General features: G+C 42.7%; 1 protein-coding gene across 1 annotated transcript in view; it reads right to left on the bottom strand.

Annotated features, from left to right (window-relative positions):
- The window catches only part of COL22A1 (collagen type XXII alpha 1 chain), a 196,051-nt gene that overhangs the window by 149,121 nt on the left and 26,292 nt on the right, over nt 1–20,638 (bottom strand). Inside the window, 3 exon segments of the mRNA XM_070940313.1 lie at nt 4,245–4,368; nt 7,425–7,536; nt 11,713–11,787. Coding sequence (XP_070796414.1) covers nt 4,245–4,368; nt 7,425–7,536; nt 11,713–11,787 — 311 coding nt within the window.

The following is a 20,638-nucleotide window of genomic DNA, read 5'->3' as shown; positions in this document are numbered from 1 at the left end:
GACCATTCAAATGAAAGATATATATCGGAATGGAGAAGATGGATAGATTACATACAGAAGAAATATCCGAATAAGAAGATTCATATAGCGTATGAATGAAGTAATTTTAAGTAATTTATGTTTGTTTTTTGAATTACAAGGAGTTAAGGATCTAGGGATAATATGAAATGTAATAATTTGTTAGCATATTCTAGCTTTTGATTTGTGAATGTTATACCCTGTGCTTGTTCTGGGAAGTCTAGGGAGGGGGGAGGGGGGTGGGAAAGGGGGTGGGGGGTTGAGGGGGGAAGGGGGGGTGAAAATGTTTGTATTCTCTATAAAACTTTTCAATAAAAAAAAAAGCATTTTTTCGGCCGAAGAGGTTGTAGAAAAAATGCTTTTAAAAGTTTTTTAAAAAGCCTCTGATGATTGTGCGGCTCAGCTGGGCATGGGGGGGGGGCAGGGATTTTTGCTACCGGTTCTCTGAACCACCTGCCTCCATTGCTACCGGATCGGGTGATTCAGTCTGAACCGGGAGCATTTCATCCCTGGGTGGAGGTGATCCAAAGCAATAGCCTGTAGATAAGGAAGGTGTGTGTTATAATTAAAGTGTTGTGTTTAGAATTGTTATGTTGTGCTGTGTAGAGTCCTTGGAAAGCAAAGAAACCTAATACAAGCAAGGCATTTTTGAGCCATTCTGTTCCGAATCAGATTCAGCTCCTGGTGACTTAACAGAATAACAGAGTTGGAAGGGACTTTGGAGCAGGGCTGAAATCTGAACCAGTTTACTACCAGTTTGCTGGCTGGGCATGGGCACTGTGAGCACGCATGCACAGTGTACACCACGCACCAAATGCGAGGTGCACGCATGCATGCAGGGCACACCAAAAGGAGGCATGGCGTAGGTAGAATAGCGGGGGGGTGGGGTGATCAGCTGTGGCGCACAATCTTTTTTTTTTTTTTACTTTTAAAAGCATTTTTTTACAACCTATTCGGCTGAATAGGTTGTAATAAAATGCTTTTAAAAGTAAAAAAAAAGGCTTTGATGATCAGGCGGCTCAGCTGGGATCGTCAGTCTTTTTTTAACCTTTTAAAAGCATTTTTTTACAATCTATTCAGCAGAATAGGTTGTAAAAGAAATGCTTTTAGAAGTAAAAAAAAGCCTTTTTTTACCTTTTAAAAGCATTTTTTTGCTTTTGCTTGCCCACTTGCAGCTTCTTTTAAAAAATGCTTTTAAAAGTAAAAAAAAAAAAAGACTCTGACGATCGCGCAGCTCAGCTGGGATCGTCAGAGCCTTTTTTTAACCTTTTAAAAGCATTTTTTTATAACCTATTCAGCAGAATAGGTTGTAACAAAATGCTTTTAAAAGTAAAAAAAGGCTCTGACGGTTGCGCAGCTCAGCTGGGATCGTCAGTCTTTTTTTAACCTTTTAAAAGCATATTTTTTACAACCTATTCAGCTGAATAGGTTGTAAAAGAAATGCTTTTAGAAGTAAAAAAATAAAAAGGTTCTGATGATCAGGTGGCTCAGCTGGGATCGTCAGAGCCTTTTTTTTTTTTTTTTAACCTTTTAAAAACATTTTTTAAAAGAAGCTGCAAATGGGCAAGCAGGTGATCGGGTGGGCATGGGCGGGGGAGGCAGGGATTTTTGCTACCGGTTCTCTGAACCACCATCGCTACTGGATCGGCTGATCCGGCCCGAACCGGGAGCATTTCACCCCTGCCTTGGAGGTCTTCTTGTCCAACCCCTTGCTTAAGCAGGAGACCATACACTATTCTGGATAAATGGCTGTACTCTCTTCTTTAAAACCTCCAGTGATGATCCCCCATAACTTCTGGAGGCAAGCCATTCCACTGATTAATTGTTCTCACCGACAGGACATTTCTCTTTAATTCTAGGTTGGATCTCTCTTTAATAAGCTTCCATCCATTACTTCTTCTCCTGCCCTCAGGTGCTTTGGAGAATAGGTCAATCTGTTCTTTTCTGTGACAGCCCCTCAAATATTGGAAGGCTGCTATCCTGTCATCTCTGGCCCTTCTTTTCGTTAGACTAGGCTTACACGACTTACAGTTCCTGCGACTGTTCGTTTTAGCTTTCCGTCCCCTGATCATTTTTGTTGTGCTTCTCTGCACCCTTTTTAGAGTCTCAACAGCTTTGTGATCAAAACTGGATTCAGTCTTCCAAGTGTACTATAAAGCATCATGGATCTATCCATGTTCTTTTCTTGGCATGTGGACTCCCACTGAAGTACGAACAATGGTTGGAAATTAACCAAGAAGAGAAGCAACCTGGAACTAAGGAGAAATTTCCTAATGGTGAGAGCAATCAACCAGTGAAACGGTTTGTCTCCAGCACTAGGGGCTTTCAAAAAGAGACCGGACAAACATTTATCTGAAATGGTATAGGACAGTGATGGCTAACCTTTTTGTCATCGTGTGCCAAAAGTGTGTGTGTGTGACAGCGTGTGTGCATGCCCGCACCCATAATGCATCAAGCCCACTGAGCCTTGGTAGCACAGTGGACTAATGCACTGTTATTAACATCTGTTGCTTGCAATTACTGCAAGTTCAAATCCCACCAGGCTCAAGGTTGACTCAGCCTTCCATCCTTTCTAGGGGAGGTAAATTGAGGATCCAGTTTGTGGGGTCAATAAGCTGACTTTGTATAAAAATACAAAAGTATGAAGGCTATTGCTTAACGCATTGTAAGCTGCCCTGAGTCTCCGGAGAAGGGCAGCATATAAATTAAAGCAAAAAAAAAAAAAAGTGCTCGCGACCACCCGTGCATCCCGCCCCCGTGCACTCTACCCCCCGTGCATGCGTGCACAACCTCCCCAAGCTCCCCCACACTCCGTGCATGCACGCAAGCTGCTCTGCTTCCCCAACACTCCCGTGCATTGCTCACGCAACCCCCATGCTCCCCACCTCCTGCGCATGCACACGTGACCCCCTGCACTCCCCACCTCCCGTGCATGTGTGTGCAACTCCCCAGTGCTCCCCCACCCCCCATGCATGCGCTGCACTCCCCCCTCCCCCCACGGATGTACACATGACCCCCTGCCCTCCCCACCCCGTGCATGTGTGCGTGAGCCCCCCACCCCCACACATGCACATTTGTCTCCAGCATGTGCCCCGCCCCCCGTGCATGTGCAGCAGAGACCTGAAAATCAGCTGGCTGGCGGAAGGTATGTGCACATGCGCTGTGGAGCTGAGCTGGGGCGACGGCTCACGTGCCATCAGAGACAGTGCTGTGTGACACCTCTGGCACACATGCCATAGGTTCACCATCATGAGTATAGGGTCTCCAGGTCAAGCAGGGGGTTGGGCTAGAAGACCTCCAAGATCCCTTCCAAGTCTATTATTCTATGTTCTAAGCAACCACTCCTAATCTTCCTTCATTTTTGGATAGTTAGGCCTTCCTATATATTGGCGCCTAGCCCAGCTAGTATATACAAACCAGTTTTGTTAATCAAGGTGCTACAGTCAACAGAATAATAATAATAATAATAATAATAATAATAATAATAATAATAATAATAATAATAATAATAATAATAATATTTCTATACCGCCCATCTCCCGAAGGACTCAGGGCGGTGTACAGCCTGATTAAAAGCACAAAGACAGACAAAATTTAAAAATAATTAAAATTATGAAATAATTGGCTCAATTATAAAACCCCCAAATTTAAAATCCCACATTTAAAACCAATTAAAATCTTTACATTGATAACCCGGCCTGGCGGAACAACAAGGTTTTGAGGGCACAGCGAAATACATGGAGGTCGGAGATCTTACGCATTTCTGGGGGCAGTTCATTCCAAAGGGCAGGGGCTCCCACAGAGAAGGCCCTCCCCCCGGGTGTTGCCAGCCGACATGATTTGGCCGATGGCACCCTGAGGAGACCCTCTCTGTGGGAGCGGACTGGCCGGTGGGAGGCTATTGGTGGCAGCAGACGGTCTCGAAGGTACCCAGGTCCAATGCCATGGAGCGCTTTAAAGGGGGTAACCAACACCTTGAATCGCACCCAGAAGACCACTGAGAGCCAGTGCAGCTCGCGCAGGAGGGGTGTCACATGGGCACAAAGAGTTGCACCCATAACCACCCACGCGGCCGCATTCTGGACCAGTTGGAGCCTCCGGGTGCTTTTCAAGGGGAACCCCATGTAGAGAGCATTACAGCATTCTCATACAGAAGGCCAACAGTGCTGCATAATAAGCTGGAAAGAACTAATTCAACTTCTTTAAGGCTGAAAAAGCAACCTTACCTGTGGTATGCCATATTTGTCAATGATCTGCCAAATGTACCAATCTTCTCGCCTGGATGACTTGCGGAATTTGAAAGTGGCAACAAAAGCATACTCATCCGGAAGCCCTTGTGGGAAGACATCTCTGGAGGAAGGAGGTGGGGAGAGAAAGTAATGAAAAGTATTTAGCTTACATACATCTGGGCAACCATTCTTCAAAATCATAGTGTGGGAGAATAAATTCTTTGTTCCCTGCGGTCTATAATGGTTATTAATCAAACTGGCTGTGGATACGTAGGAAGCACTAACTCTCATAGCAGAGAAAGACAGAAGGTGATAAATATCTGCAATAAACAGTTATTTTGCTTCCTCAGAATAAGAAAGTAAAGAAAAATTAGTTTAGAAGTTAAATTGCTTCCAATTTTTCAACCCTTTTTTCAGCCCAAAGAGAAACAGGAATAACTAGTGTATGAAATATTTGACGAGTTGGTCTCTTTTCTAAATTTCTTCCATTTTTTTCTCTACTGTAAGATAGATAGATGATAGATAGATAGATAGGTAGGTAGATAGGTAGATAGATAGATAGATAGATAGATAGATAGATAGATAGATAGATAGATAGATAGATGATAGATAGGTAGGTAGATAGATAGATAGATAGATAGATAGATAGATAGATAGATAGATAGATAGATAGCCTAGGTCAGAACACATGTTTGGATATTTTGCTACTTCAGTAATAATTGGCAGCATGTATTGGAAAGTGAGCAATTGAAACAGCGCTGTCTTATTCAAATGGGAAATGAAAGCATTAGCAATGGATATAATGAATGGAAATACCCTTTTCTCAGTTGGCTTTAAAGGATGTCCACTCTTCTGCGATATTCTAGAACCATGATGGCGAACCTATGGCACGTGTGCCACAGGTGGCACGCATAGCCATATCAGTGGGCATGCCAGCTCAGCTCTGGTGCACATGCGTGTGCCAGCCAGCTGATTTTTGGGCCTTCTGGGCCCACCAGAAGTAGGGAAACAAGCTGTTTCCTGCCTCCAGAGGGCCTGGGGGGTTGGGGAAGGCCCGTTTTTCTTTCTCACCTGGCTCCAGATCCTCTCTATGCGTCTGGGGAGGGTGAAAACAGCCTTCCCCACCTCCTCAGAGGCCTGAAACGACCCATTTCCTAACTTCCAGTTGGACAGGAAGTGTAATCTGTAATCTGCAATTTTTCCCTCTGGAAATCCATTCAAAGGTGTTCACCTCAAATTGTATAGTTAAAAGTCTGTAGAGATTTTCAGTCATCCATGTTAGGGAATGGCTATTGCCTAACTGGTTGGGTTGGCAATATATATAAACCATCAATGCATGTTTGCAGTCAAAATGTAATGTATAACTTTAAGACTGTAATGCTGTATTGCATCATACTGTATTCTGATTGGCTAGTTCTGTAGCCAATGCACTTAAGAGGAAGCTTGAATCATAGCTTATTTTTCTTATTACATTATTATTGCTAACTCTGCTCCTGTCTGCCTGTTCTCTCTGCATGATCACTGCTTGATCATTGCTACTTGTTTTTTTCTACTGTTTTACTGATTGTTTTACTGCTGTACTTGTTCCTGTTTGCAACTCCAAAAAGAACTATTTTATTGCATATGACTACAACAACTGGTAAGAAGACTTTGTTCTTGGAATATCCCTGGATTGACAATTTAACTATCTTTATCTGTGTATGACCTGGATTGTTTATTGGGCTTTGCTTTGAATATCACAACTCAGTGTGTCTGTGTATTGACAATGCTTATTCACAATCACTCTAAGTCGTTTCTCATGTGCACAACCTTGCTACTCAAGGGTTACTCTGCACATATTCCTTAACAATCCAGGTCATGGTTGTCCCAAAGGTGCTTCTTCAGGAGGCAACTGGACTTTCTTGGTGGGTGGGGAATGGGAAGATGGGGAATGTAAAATCTTCAAAGAAAAAACAAAGAAGTCCAGTTGCCTCTTGAAAAAGGACCTTTAGGACAACCATGACCCGGATGACTGAGAATCTCTACAGACTTTTATATTGTAGTGGTTTTGCCCTGTCAGTGTTGGTGAGAGTGTTCTTGGGTTTGTTTGTTTTGGTTTTTTTTTTGGTCTTGGTTGGGCTGTTTACTGTTAGCTTGTTTGGCAGTTCTTTGATTAGGGTATTGTTTAATTCTTGATTGTTGGTCTGATGTTATCTTAATGTTAATTTGTGCTCATCTGGGTGTTGATTGGGAAAGTGGGAAAGTGTTTTTGGTGTTTTTCTTCCATTTTGGCTTGTTGATTGTCTATTATGACTGGACTTGAATTTGATGGCAATACACTTGTATGCATACCCTGTTTCCCCCAAAATAAGACATCCCCTGATAATAAGCCCAGTTGGGCTTTAGAGCGCATGGCAATAAGGCCAAGCGCTTATTTCAGGGTTCAAAAAAATATAAGACAGGGTCTTATTTTTGGGGAAACATGGTAGATTTCAGCATCCCTACTATTTTTCAAAAGAAACAGATCAATATGCTCAGATCAATAGTAACACTCATGTGGCCCATCCTACTCCTTAGGATCATGTCCAAAAGTATTTCCTCTTTTGTCCTTGCATGGCCTGCTGTTCTAGAGCACAGTGATTACCTCTTTGTTGTGAATAAATAGAAAATATATTTCTACTTCCATGGTCCTGAAAGATCATATTAAAAGGAGAAGTTCTTTAAAACCAAGTGTGAGATGGGTGTTTCCATTCATTAAGTCCTTTGTTATTACTTTAATTTCCTGTTTGAACAAGATGGGATCAATATCTTGTGGATATTTACAGAATCGCAATTCTGGACTGTATAGCAATAGCATGTAGACTTATATACTTCTTTACAGTGCTTTACAGTCCTCTCTAAGTGGTTTACAGAGTCAGCATAATGCCCCAACTATTTGGGTCCTCATTTTACCCACCTCGGAAGGATGGAAGGCTGAGTCAACCTTGAGCCTGGTGAGATTTGAACTGCCAAATTGCAGGCAGCTGGCAGTCAGCAGAAGTACCCTGTAGTACTGCATTCTAACCACTGCACCATCGAGGCTCATAAACTTTATTGGTGTATTATAAACCCGGATGATTTCAATTCTGAATTTAAAAGGACCATATTAGGGAAATGAAACAATTGAAGAAATGGTTCAAAAGAAGAGGGGGAACTTACTGTGTTCGCTGAACGATGGGAAAACTTCCTAGCCGAACATAAGAGCTCTGGATTCCATCGTCTTTCATTCGGAATATCTCCCGTACACTGAATAATTCCATCAAGTCAAACCCTACCAAAGCAACAACAACAAGAAAAGAAAACATGAAAGACCAAAGTGAGACTACAACATTTAGCTGTTGGTAGATATTTATTATTTGTTAATATCTACCAGTAATAATTAAAATAATTGATTAAACTTAATATATCTTCCAATATTAAAAGTGGGGCAGTTTGGTGTAGTGCTGAAGATGCTGACCTAGAAACCAGGAGACTCTGAATTCTAGTTTCAACTTAGGATGGGTGACTTTGGGCCAATCACCAGGAGCCTGGGAGTTCTAGTCCCGCCTTAGGCATTCTTGCAGGGAAAACAGGTAAATAGGATGAGGGAAGATTGTCTGTATGTATGTTCACCACCTTGAGTTATCTTTAAAGTAATAAAGTATAATAAAGTAATAAGGGCACCTTAAAATATGCTGCCAAAGAGATCGCTAGAAGTAACAAAATCAAGATGGGGTGTTTTGAGTTTCTTTCTCACTCTTTCTTCAATCTCTGGGCTACATAATCACTTCTCTAAGTCCTTTCCTCAAGACGGTTCGAAATTCCTTTGCTTACTATTTTACCCTGTATATTTTTAATAAGTCCACTGGAACACAGCTGTTGTGGCTCTGACCCCCGAGCCCATCTTATCGGAGGAAGAAGGCTCCGAAAGGGAAGGAGAGGAGTTGGCCAGGCCTCCCTCTCCAGGACCCTCCTCTCTGGCAATGCCTCAGGTGTCTCCCGACAGAGAAGAGATTGGCCAGGAGCCAGGAATCCCCGCGCAGGCACAGTCAGACAGTGACGGGGATGAGTCTTGGCTGGATCCATGCCAGCGTCGGAGAGATAAGCGCACGCAACAGAAGAGGAGGCATGCCAGAGATTAGGCTGAGTCACTGGACCACACCCCACAGGGTATAAAAGGGAGTGTGGTGACCAGTCAAGCCTTGTGACGAACAAAGCTGAAAGCTTCCACGCCATTCTGCATTGCCAGACTTTTGCTATAGGCTTTGCTGGATTATATTTGGACTTAAGTTACTCTGTAATTATTGAACATTTTACTTTGATGTACCAGAAGCGGAGAGAAGTTATCTCTTCCCTTCGTGAGTAATAAACTCTTGGCAGGCATCCACTAGGTTGCTGCCAAGTTCCATTATCATAAGGATAAGGATTTTGTCAGCTGGTTTGGTTTTTAACTCTTGGATGTCTGTTGGTGTGTGTGCGTGTGGGACGGGGATAGAACAACAGCTTCCTTGTTTCTTCAGTTAATTGTGGTATCCTCTTTCCCCTGGGCACAAGTATAATAGTAATCTAAGAGTGCAGTGTGCATATGTCCTTAGCAGTGGTGGGCTGCTGCCGGTTCAGACCGGTTCGGGCAAAACGATCATTGCGACCTGCGGGTGCCCTGCCCACTCACCCAGGTGCAATCCCATCCTGTATCGCTGTGTTTTTTGATGCCGCATGTATGTGTGGATGGTGTGCACGAGCGAATTTCCATGGGTTTTTTTTTTATGTTGCATGTATGTGCGGATGGCACGTGTGAGCAAATTCCTGTGTTTTGTGATGCTGCACTTATGTGTGGATGGCGCACGTGTGCTCACATTTCTGGTGCTGGGTGAACTGGTTGTTATGGTATGTGACACCCACCTCTGGTCCTTAGAGAGGGAAGGGACATTCACTGTAAGTGAAACCAGGCAAACTTTTCAGTGCCAGAGTCACATGACCCCCCCCACCAAGCCAGCTCACCAAGCCACGCCCACAGAACCGGTAACAACAAATTTTACATTTCACCACTGACCCAACTATTTTGCATAACCTTGGCTATCACCCTTATCATGGTTTCATTGGTTTGGGTCTAGCATATTATGCAAACAAAGCACTTTGTTATCCAGTTTTAAGATTTGGAGGCTGTATAAACCCAGGCAGCATCTTTACAGAAACGCACACATGTAAAAACACACAAAATGTTTCAATTCTAGACTCTCTATTAGAGTTTTCACTCTCTTGAAAAAAACTGATATCATTTGGCATGGTAGAAGGGTGCACTGTGATCCTTTGCCAAGGCTGTAATTTTGGAGATATTACAGCTTGCAAATAATTACTTTGTTAGATACTTTCTTTGTTTCCTGGAATGTTTTTCCTCTGAGCTTTTTTTTTCCATTCAGAAGTAGCAATAAAAGGCATTTATTCTTGTCCAGTGCCCATCGGCTTCACCCCATGAAAGACCCTGAAAACAACTTTAATGGGATCATTTTTTTGATATATTGCCATGGTTGCAAACGTTCGTATGAACTGCATCCTTGATTTACCGCTGCTTGAGAGAACCTTACTGGCTCAAACATAGAAAAATATAACTGAGCTGTGGAAATACTTTAATAATAAGAGAGACACATATGTCTTATTTTTCATTTGGGAATGCATTTTGTTAAGGTAATGATGATTTAATAGCTGACCAGCTGCCATAAGGCTGTAAACCGAGATGATGCAATGAGAATGAGTCAGCAGGGTTATCACTGTCTATATAGGAGTGGCCATGTCAGGGCATCTCTCTCTCCTCATGTTCTATTTCCATTGTAGTTCTCCATGTATTTCTCTCTGTGTGTGCTTCCTGTTATAGTTGAAGATTGTTTGCCTGGCTTTGCTTAGCACGTGTATGTATATATACTCTATATAATTTGTAAATAAACCACTGTTTGAAAGACAAAACCTCTGTGTACTGTATTTTGCCCCTGGGTTGTCTCAAACTAGCAGTCACCCTGTGCACACTCTGACACCTTTCTTTCTTTCTTTCTTTCTTTCTTTCTTTCTTTCTTTCTTTCTTTCTTTCTTTCTTTCTTTCTTTCTTTCTTTCTTTCTTTCTTTCTTTTTGAAAATTTTCATCAGATCTTCCTGGAAAGGGAAATCTCTATTGACTTTGACTTCTGCTCATTCTAAAATGTCATATTTATATATTGCATGAGAGAAGAACTTATTGCCAATATTAATAGGACCAGGTTTTGTCCTCTGCATTCTATCAAATGCATGTTTTGTCACTGCTGGCCAAATGGGTCTACCATATTTCCTCCCCGAACGTTATTTCTGGAGTACATAATGATGTATGTAGCATCATTTCGAAGAGTTTTACTAGATGGGAAAATATAATGTATGGAAACAGCACTGCTCTTTGCAACCTTGTAAAAAATTCTTTCCCCACCAAAAGAGATACAGACACAAAACAAAGTAAATACACATACACATACACATAAAGACCCAAATTTGCCTAAACTCCCCTTGAAGTGCTTCAGTGCAGAAACAAAACTCCCTAATCTTTTTTGAATTACATTATTATTCATTATCATTTTGAAGATGATTATGATGTTATCCATTCAGTCGTGTGTGACTCTTGGCAATCCTACGGTGCAGATCCTATGGCACATCTTCCTATCTTGCACTAGTTCTTTGAGTTTTTCTATGCTCTGACTAGTGTCAGCTTTTAATGGTGTCCAGCCACTGCGTTCTTTGGCAGCCTGGTTTCCTTTGACTGCTAACTCTTCCAAACATAAACTCCACCAAACCAAAGCTTGATCAGTAAAGTCAGCCTGGCACTCTTAAATAATTCTATGTATTCCAGGGTTGAAATGTTCCCGGTTTGGACCGGATCACCTGATCCGGTAGCGATGGAGGCAGGTGGTTCGGAGAACCGGTAGCAAAAATCCCTGCCCCCCCCCCATGCCCAGCTGAGCCGCACAATCATCAGAGGCTATTTTTTTACTTTTAAAAGCATTTTTTCTACAACCTCTTTGGCCGAAAAAAAATGCTTTTAAAAGTAAAAAAAAAAAAAGAGCCTCTGATGATCGTGCAGCTCAGCTGGGATCGTCAGAGGCTTTTATAAGAAAAAAAAGCCTCTGCCGATCAGGCAACTCAGCTTGGATCGTCAGAGCCTTTTGAAAGCATTTTTGTACAACCTCTACAAAGAGGTTGTAGAGAAAATGGTTTTAAAAGTAAAAAAAATATATAAATTGGCCACGCCCACCCAGTCACATTACCACCATCACCACCAAGCCATGCCCACAGAACCGGTAGTAACAAATTTTAGATTTCACCACTGATGTATTCCATTTGCAAAAGAAGGTAATGTCCTGGCCACTTTGAGACTTAATAATACAGTCTCTCTATATAACATATCTCTGCTTTCCTATGTGATGAGAAGAACTAATCGCTAATATTGCATTACCTGGTATGTCATCCATTTCTCCATTGGTGTGTCTGAACCTGTCTCCTTCTACGTGGACATTTGGACACAGGACATCTGTAAGGAGAGGGAAGAGAAAGGAAGAGACATTTAAACTAGAGTTATTGCTAAGAACTCCACTGATTTATTTTTCCTTTGGTTTTTATCACCTCTTTGCAATATTTAGTACTTTTTATATCCTTTTGATAGCACTGTGGAAACTTTATGAGTCCTGGGTATCCCCGTTGCCCACAAAAACTCTATAAAGAAAGTTGTATAAAGCAAAAAAAAATTGCACACCTCACCGAGAAAGAACTAGCATCATAAACAGAATCAACTGCCAAGATTGCAACCAACACCACACAGAGTAAATAAGGCCCCAGTTACAGTAAAGTAGCAATGAACACATAACTGCAAAAAAACCCAAAACCAGAATAATTCATAGCTACCTTTGCCCTTAAAATCACCCACACATTTGACTGGAATAATAAAGAAAGAATCAACCAAACAAACGAACAAACAGCAGAAGAGTCAGGAATTTTGGGAAGTGTAACACTACATTGGATAGGACAGTGAAGGCTAACCTTTTTGCCATCATGTGCCAGGAGCGGGGGGCGGTTGCGCACATGTGTGCCCACACCCATAATTCTATGCACCCTGCCCCCGCACATGCACACATGACCCCCCCCATGCTCTCCACACTCCTGGCACGCGATGGCACAGTAGGCCCTTTTTTTGCTTTCCACAGTCTCCTGAGCCTTTCTAGGAGTCTGGGGAGGGCAAAAATAGCCTTCCCCACCCCCCAGAGGCCTTCCAGAGGCCGAAAACAGCCTATTTGCCAACTTCCGGTGGGACCGGAAGGCCCGTTTTTTGCTCTCCTCAGGCTCCAGAGCCTCTCTAGGAGTCTGGGGAAGGGGAAAATGGCATTCCCCTCCCCCAAGGCCCTCTGGAGGCCGAAAACGGCCCGTTTGCCAAATTCCGATGGGAAGCTCGCGTGCCCACTGATATGGCTACGCGTGCCATATGTTCGCCATCACGGGGATAGGATTTACACTCTATCAGACACAAGATCTAAACCATTCACATCAGGTTGACAAGGCAGAGCAATCAGAACAGAATAAACCCCAACCAACAATACAGAATTCAAGCCCACATAGATTATAATTATAGCACGGCAAGCCCCATTTCTGGATCATTCTATCGATGAAGCTACATTGGAATGCACAGGGAAATGTCTGCAGAATTTGTGATCTACGCTTTGGTGCAGTCATTCCCAAGCCCAGAGACCCTCAAGGAAAAACTGGTCTACCACTATTCCAAGAGATGAATACACCAGTTGTGGTTTCCACTGGAAACAAGACTACTTTTATTTTCTTCATCTTCTCTTCTTTGGAAAAGAACCTTTGCATAATACAGCAGTTAGCTAGCACTCGGCCTCCTGCACCCTACCTGCGAGGAAAAAATGGGGGGCGCTTTTAACCTCCCTGGGCTCCGGAGGCTCTCTGGAGTCTGGAAATAGGCCTATTTTTGTCCTCCATGAGCCTCTGGGAGGCCCATTTTCCACCTTCCCAGGCTCCACCCCCCCCTGCACTTACCAAGGATCCAAAACGGGCTGCGTGGGGACTCCTGGTAGGGGTGGGATAGGGCAGGGCCAGCCAGTTGTCAGAACTACCAGTTCGCCAAACCAGATGTAAATTTAACATCTGGTTCACTCGAACCGGCCCTAACTGGCTGAATCCCACCTCTGAGTCTCCTGCTTGGGCAGAAGGTTGGACTAGAAGACCTCCAAAGTCCTTTCCAACTCAGTTATTTTGTTATTCTGAAGAAAGCAAACCAACAAGAATTGAAGTCAGCTAGCTAAATAAGCGCTAAGCCGTGCATATCAATATATAGCACTCAAACAAATTAGGGTCACGTAGTTCAAAGCAGTTCACACACTATTTTCATCTATGACATGCATCATTTAACTCACTAATCTCATTCTAAGGGTGCTTGCCCTCTGATATATACCGTTGCCCTTTGAGGGAAGGTCTTGACTCTCAGCTGCCTGCTGAACTCTGCAATAATCCTGCCCTACCTTATGCAATCATGAAGCCGGACATTATGTTGTTTGCAAAATGAACCCCACAAGGCCACAACAGCTGACTGAGAAGCAGAAGAAATAGCACACATAGCCTAACAAAAACCCAGAACTGATTCACCAAGATCAGGTGTGTAATTTTGGACCTGACTTTAATAAATACAGTTGTTGTTGTTTGTTGTTAGTTGCGAAGTCATGTCCAACCCATCGCGACCCCATGGACAATGTTCCTCCAGGCCTTTCTGTCCTTTTCCACCCTCTGGAGTCCATTTAAGCTCTCGCTGACTGCTTCAGTGACTCCATCCAGCCACCTCGTTCTCTGTCGTCCCCTTCTTCTTCTGCCCTCAATCCTTCCCAGCATTAGGCTCTTCTCCAGTGAGTCCTTCCTTCTCATTAGGTGGCCAAAGTATTTGAGTTTCCTCTTCAGGATCTGGCCTCCTAAAGAGCAGTCAAGGTTGAACTTCTCTAGGACTGACCGGTTGGATTGCCTTGCAGTCCAAGGGACTTGCAGGAGTCTTCTCCAGCACCAGAGTTCTAAGGCTTAATTCTTTGGCACTCAGCCTTTTTTATGGTCCAAATAATACATGCATCACCAAACCATATATTTATTCAACCAATGCAAGATACTACGCGTCTAACAATTATGACCAGATTATGGTACACCACCGGTATGAATAAACAGATACATAAATGCATGCAAGGGAGAAAGAAAAGAAACATTCAAAACCAATGGGGGCTTATTCATGTCATAGGCTCATGTTTATAAATATGGAATCTCTTCCCTCTGTTAAGAGGGTGAGCAGGTTGGTTCTTCATTTTATCCCCAAATGTTTTCAGGGTTTCCAGATGTGTATAAAGTGTTTAACAGCCACGTCTATTGACCTTCAGCTAAGAAGCAATCATTAATGGGGATGTATCGAAACAGAATATATTTGTGTGATGACTCACGATACAAGAAAAAGTCACAGTAATTGGCAAAATATCAAAAAAGCTCCAAAGCATCCGAAACAGAATGATCCAGCTTAGTCCAGCTCTGAGCAACAGTTTTCCTTTCCTTTCCTTTCCTTTCCCTTCCCTTCCCTTCCCTTCCTTTCCTTTCCTTTCCTTTCCTTTCCTTTCCTTTCCTTTCCTTTCCTTTCCTTTCCTTTCCTTTCCTTTCCTTGGAATGTGGAATGTGGAATGTGGAATGTGGAATGTGGAACACATCATTCATTTCAACGTGGCAATAGGAGGCAAACTTGCCTTTTTAGATCCAATATTTTTTTCTCGGGAAACACCAAAGTTGGAGGAAGTGAACACTACTAAAATACTCATAAGTTGAACTTATTTGGATACAAATAGATGAAGAATTCTATAGAGCTGGACATGATAAATATTGGGAGGAGGAGCAGGAGGAGGAGGAGAGGGAGGAGAAGGAGGAGGAGAGTGAGGTCTTGGTTCTCTCTCTGAGCTTGGTGGTTTTCTTGCAGATGTTTCATGACCCAACTAGGGAACATCATCAGTGCTAGAAGAGAGTGGGATTTGTAGAGAAGAGGAGGAGGAGGAGGAGGAGGAGGAGGAGGAGCATTGTCTGGAATCTTTAATTAATTGCAACAATTGCCAATGTATTAGGCAGATTAATTAATGGTGAACTATATTGTTCTTTGAATCACATGTGAAGCTCCCTGTAGATTGGGATTGGTAATTAGATCTTTTACATTCAGTCTACAAGTTTTGTGACTTCTTAAAAAAAAAAAAACTTTCCTTTTTAACTATTGGATCTTTCCCAAGGGTCTGGAGTACTTAAAGATGTTTCCATAACATATGTGCTGTTCCAAGTAATACAATTTTCATAACTGATGTATTCATATTCTATCCATTCCTATTGTTTTTGGTAAAGCACATCGATCAGAATTATTAAAACCACAACCAAAATTGAAAATAACACCTTAAAACAAAGAAGGCAAATATAATTTATAAAACCGTGCCTAACTAGCTTTTCTTTCCTGTCCATTCATCAGGCATTCAAATTACCAGTGCCAAGAAAAACAGCTTCCTCCCTCGCTAACAAGTTTTGAGTCAAAGCGTACAAGTCCCTTGGCCTTCCAGCTGCTCTTCAAAGAACTGAGCCCCAGAATTGATTTGAGGAAATGAAGAGGAACGAGACACAGGAAACTCAAATGCTGAGGGAGACCAAAGTGAAGTCATGTCCCTGGAGACAAATGAGCCTCTAGTAGAGCAGGCACTCAAGCTTGCAAGACTGAGTCCCATGTCTGGAATCTTTAATTAATTGCAAACAATTGCCAACGCATGTAGGCAGATTAATTAATAGTGAACTATATTGTTCTTTGAATCACATATGAAGCTCCTGTAGATTGGGAATGATAATAGCTAGATCTTTTTGTATTCCCTCTTATTAATCAAACCATTTATAATCCAACTATGGGTTGTATTATTATATTTTTCATGCAGAAGGGTCTTTGATGTCATAGGTTATTAGGATCTCAGTCATAAAATGCAAGGAATATTACAGAGTCCCTAGTTCCTGAAGTTCTAGATCAACCTTTCCCACACACCCTGTGGAATGAACTGCCCCCGGAAGTGCATAAGATCTCCGACCTCCGGGTATTTCACTGTGCACTCAAGACCCTGTTGTTCCGCCACGCTGGGCTATCAACATAATAATTTTAAATTGAGTGTTTTAAATTTCTGGGGTTTTAAATTGAGCCAAATTATTTAATAATTTTAAATTATTTTAATTGATGTTTGTCTTGTGCTTTTAATAGGCTGTACACTGCCCTGAGTCCTTCGGGAGAAGGGTGGTATAGAAATAAAATTATTCTATTCTATTCTATTCTATTCTATTCTATTCTATTCTATTCTATTCTATTCTATTCTATTCTATTCTATTCTATTCTATTCTATTCTATTCTACTTCCTTACACCTCACAAGACAGTTGGGTGAGGAACTCAAAGATGCCAAACAAGCTACCACTATTATTCAAGGAACCGCTAAGATCATTCTTGTTGCTCCCCTCTGATGGGGAAGTTTTGAAGTATTTCTAGCAGGACTACCAGATTCTGTAACGGCTTTGTTGTCAAACCTGTTGTTGTTTTTTTTCTTTGAAGACATTTCCCTTCTCATCCAAGAAGCTTCTTCAGCTCTGACAGGATAGTGGGGAATGTCAGAGCTGAAGAAGCTTCTTGGATGAGAAGAGAAATGTCTTCAAAGAAAAAAACAAGAAAGTCTAGTTGTCTCCTGAAAAAGCATCTTTAGGACAACCATGATCTGGATGACTGAGAATCTCTACAGACTTTTACACCCATTCATGAAAAAACTCCGCTACGCTCATAAAAGGAAAAAGGGTTCAGTAACATGGCAACTCAAAGCAAACCAATTAAGCGAGCGTTTTGAAAATGTTAACGACCGTACAAAGGCCCTTGTGCAGATCTAAAACCAGCTAGTATTTTACCCCTGTTTTGCCTACAGCAAATTACAAGGGAGGACGGTGCAATTACAGTGATGACTTGTCTGCTTATAAAAACCGGACCCTGTAACTTTCATTTCACCACTTGTGTCTCCGTAAACCAAGTGCCAATTTGGAGAGCAAGTGAGTCAGAGTCAGCTGGGAGTTCGGCTCATGCTATTTCCAGAGGCAAAATTAGAGATGAGACAGGAACGGCAGCTGTTCTGCTCATTTGGCCTCTGGCAAGAATTCAGACCTCAGACCAAACCGAGTAGTTAAGGGGGAAAAAAAAAACACAAAAACCTTGGAATGCGGAAACATTGCAATGGAAGATCGGATCAGATTTGGCTGAAAGGCATGTCCAAAGCTGTTTGTCTATCTTTCTGTCTGTCTGTCTTCCGCTAGGTGTCATCTATTGAGTCACTGTGGCACAGTGGCTAAAGTGCAGTACTGCAGGCTACTTCTGCTGGCTGCTGGCTGCTGGCTGCTGGCTGCCTGCAACTTGGCAGTTCAAATCTCACCAGGTCCATTGTCTTAGCAGTTTAATTCCATGTATTTTGGTCATGAATCATGCCGGAGAAAGGCTTTTAATGACTTTTATACAGCCGTTTCTCCTCTTATTCAATGTGACATAAGTTCAAAGCAAAAGAAAACAAATAATGGTGAATAGTTAATCTTGCTCAGTGGGGTTAAAATTCCTGGGCACCGACAATAATTAAAAGACCAGTTCATTTAAGATTTGATCTGCAACCGGAGACTTTTAATGACCCACATAGGCAAAAGGATATTAGGTTTAATCCTGGCATCTTTACCATCAAAAAGACAAAATAGAGAAGGTGATATTCTTAATTAGACAGGTGTTGATTTACTCGCTTTGTTCTTTTCATCCTCTGGGCCTACTTACTAAACAGATTTTAACTTGGACAAACCTCAGTGAAATTTGACAGTCAGAATAGACTACTGCAACATTTCTCAACCTTGACCTCTTGAAGATAGGTGGACTTCCATTCCCAGAATTCCCCATTCAGCGATACAGGCAGTGGTGGGTTGCCCCCAGCTCACACTGGTTCTATAGAACCGGTAGTAAAACCGGTGGGAGGCTCCACTCACCGACCCCGACATCATCAAAACACTTCTGTGCATGCACAGAAGCTTCTGTGCTTGCAGCGCGGCCCTGCTGTGAACAGGTAGTAAAGGTAAGTAGAACCCATCCCTGGACACAGGGAATGGGTAGGAGTTGAACTCCATCCATCTTCAAGGGGCCAAGGTTGAAAAACCCTGGACTATAAATTTTAGGATTGTTCCCTATGTCAACCCTGGAGGCCATCTTTTTTTGTGGGGAGCTTCAGGGCTGCCACATTTAGAGCCTGGGAAAACGGGAGGGGGGATTTGCAAGGAGTTGGTGAGAATATATAGGCATAACAACATTCTTTTTCTCTGAGAGTCAAGGACGTTCAGCCTGCAGCTGGATGAGAATGACTGGGAGTTGTCTCAGTGGTGAAATCCATTTTTTTTTTTACTACCGGTTCTGTGGGTGTGGCTTGGTGGGCGTGGTGTGGTGTGGCTTGGTGGGCGTGACTTTGCGGGTGTGACAGGGGAAGGATACTGCAAAATCTCCATTCCCACCTCACTCAAGGGGGGAGGATACTGCAAGATCCCCATTCCCACCCCGCTCCTTGGGGAAGAATATTGCAAAATCTCCATTCCCTCCCCACTCCAGGGGAAGGATACTGCAAAATCCCCATTACTCCCCACTCCTGGGGGAGGATACTGCAAAAAAGGGGCCTGGTGGCTCAGCAGAATAAAAGCATTGTGATTAACACCAGCTGTCTGCAATTACTGTAAGTTCGAATCTCACCAGGCTCAAGGTTGACTCAGCCTTCCATCCTTTCTAAGGTAGGTAAATTGAGGACCCAGATTGTGGGGGCAATAAGCTGACTTTGTATAAAATATACAAAAGTATGAAGGCTATTGCTTAACACACTGTAAGCCGCCCTGAGTCTCCGGAGAAGGGCGGCATATAAATCAATTTTTTTTTTAAAAAAATCCCCATTCCCTCCCCACTCCTGGGGAAAGGATACTGCAAAATCCCCATTCCCTCCCCACTCCTGGGGGAAGGATATTGCAAAATCTCCATTCCCTCCCCACTCCAGGGGAAGGATACTGCAAAAAAGGGGCCTGGTGGCTCAGCAGACTAAAAGCATTGTGATTAAGACCAGCTGCCTGCAATTACTGTAAGTTCGAATCTCCCCAGGCTCAAGGTTGACTCAGCCTTCCATCCTTTCAAAGGTAGGTGAAATGAGGACCCAGTTTGTGGGGGCAATAAGCTGACTTTGTATACATATACAAAAGTATGAAGGCTATTGCTTAACGCACTGTAAGCCGCCCTGAGTCTCCGGAGAAGGGCGGCATATAAATCATTTTTTAAAAAAAAAAAATCCCCATTCCCTCCCCACTCCTGGGGGAAGGATATTGCAAAATCTCCATTCCCTCCCCACTCCTGGGGGAAGGATATTGCAAAATCTCCATTCCCTCCCTACTCCTGGGGCCAGCCAGTGGTGGTATTTGCCGGTTCTCCAAACTACTCAAAATTTCCATTACCAGTTCTCCAGAACCTCTTAGAACCTGCTGGATTTCACCCCTGATTTGTCTCCAGTTTGGACAATGGCTCATTGGACCATGTGATGGACATGTGGGTTATGGGGCATGGACTTGGACTTTCTTTTGGGTGGGGAAAACCTGGAAGCTTTCAGATTCGGGTTTTCCCAGATGTGCCAATATGACACCTCTAATAAAATGGATCTTTGAGGAATTGCTAGCCTTGGAGTCTTCTTTAGTTGGGATGTTACTTGAAAACCTGACACCCTAATTATTTTGAGTTAAGTCTTATCATAATAAAGGGACACCAAAAAGCAGTTGTACTCTTGTGTTATTCTGCCTGTTAATCAAATTTGCTCTTTCCCCTTTTACCAAAAAGTTTTAAATAGTTTTCCAGTTACCCTGAATAGTTGAGATTTTCAGATTTTGTAACAGTTACCCGTGTTTCTCCAAAAATAAGACCCTGTCTTATATTTTTTGAACCCCGAAATAATCTCTTGGCCTTATTTTTGGGATGTCTTCTTATTTTGGGGTTCACAGAGCAAGACGGGGCTCCTCTCGCTGTCTTACCTGATTTCCAGCTCTGTCTCCCTAACCCTAACCAGAGGAACTGGCGGGGACCAGCTGCGTATGCATTTAAATATTTTCGGGGAGGGCTTATTTTTGGGGAGGGCTTATTTTTTTGGGGGGGGGCTTATTTTAGCGCATGCGCTCAAAAGCCCAATTGGGCTTATAACCAGGTGATACCGTATTTTAGGAGAAACAGGGTAATAAGTAGAGGATGTGGTTTTCTTTTTATGTTTTG

Source organism: Pituophis catenifer, unplaced genomic scaffold (genome assembly GCF_029215685.1).
Source record: "Pituophis catenifer annectens isolate HBS135680 unplaced genomic scaffold, rPitCat1.0.hap2 SCAF_3, whole genome shotgun sequence".
In the NCBI taxonomy this organism is placed as follows: Eukaryota; Metazoa; Chordata; class Lepidosauria; order Squamata; family Colubridae; genus Pituophis; species Pituophis catenifer.
The sequence above is the reverse complement of the archived record's forward strand: the minus strand, read 5'-3'. Positions and strand labels throughout refer to the sequence as shown.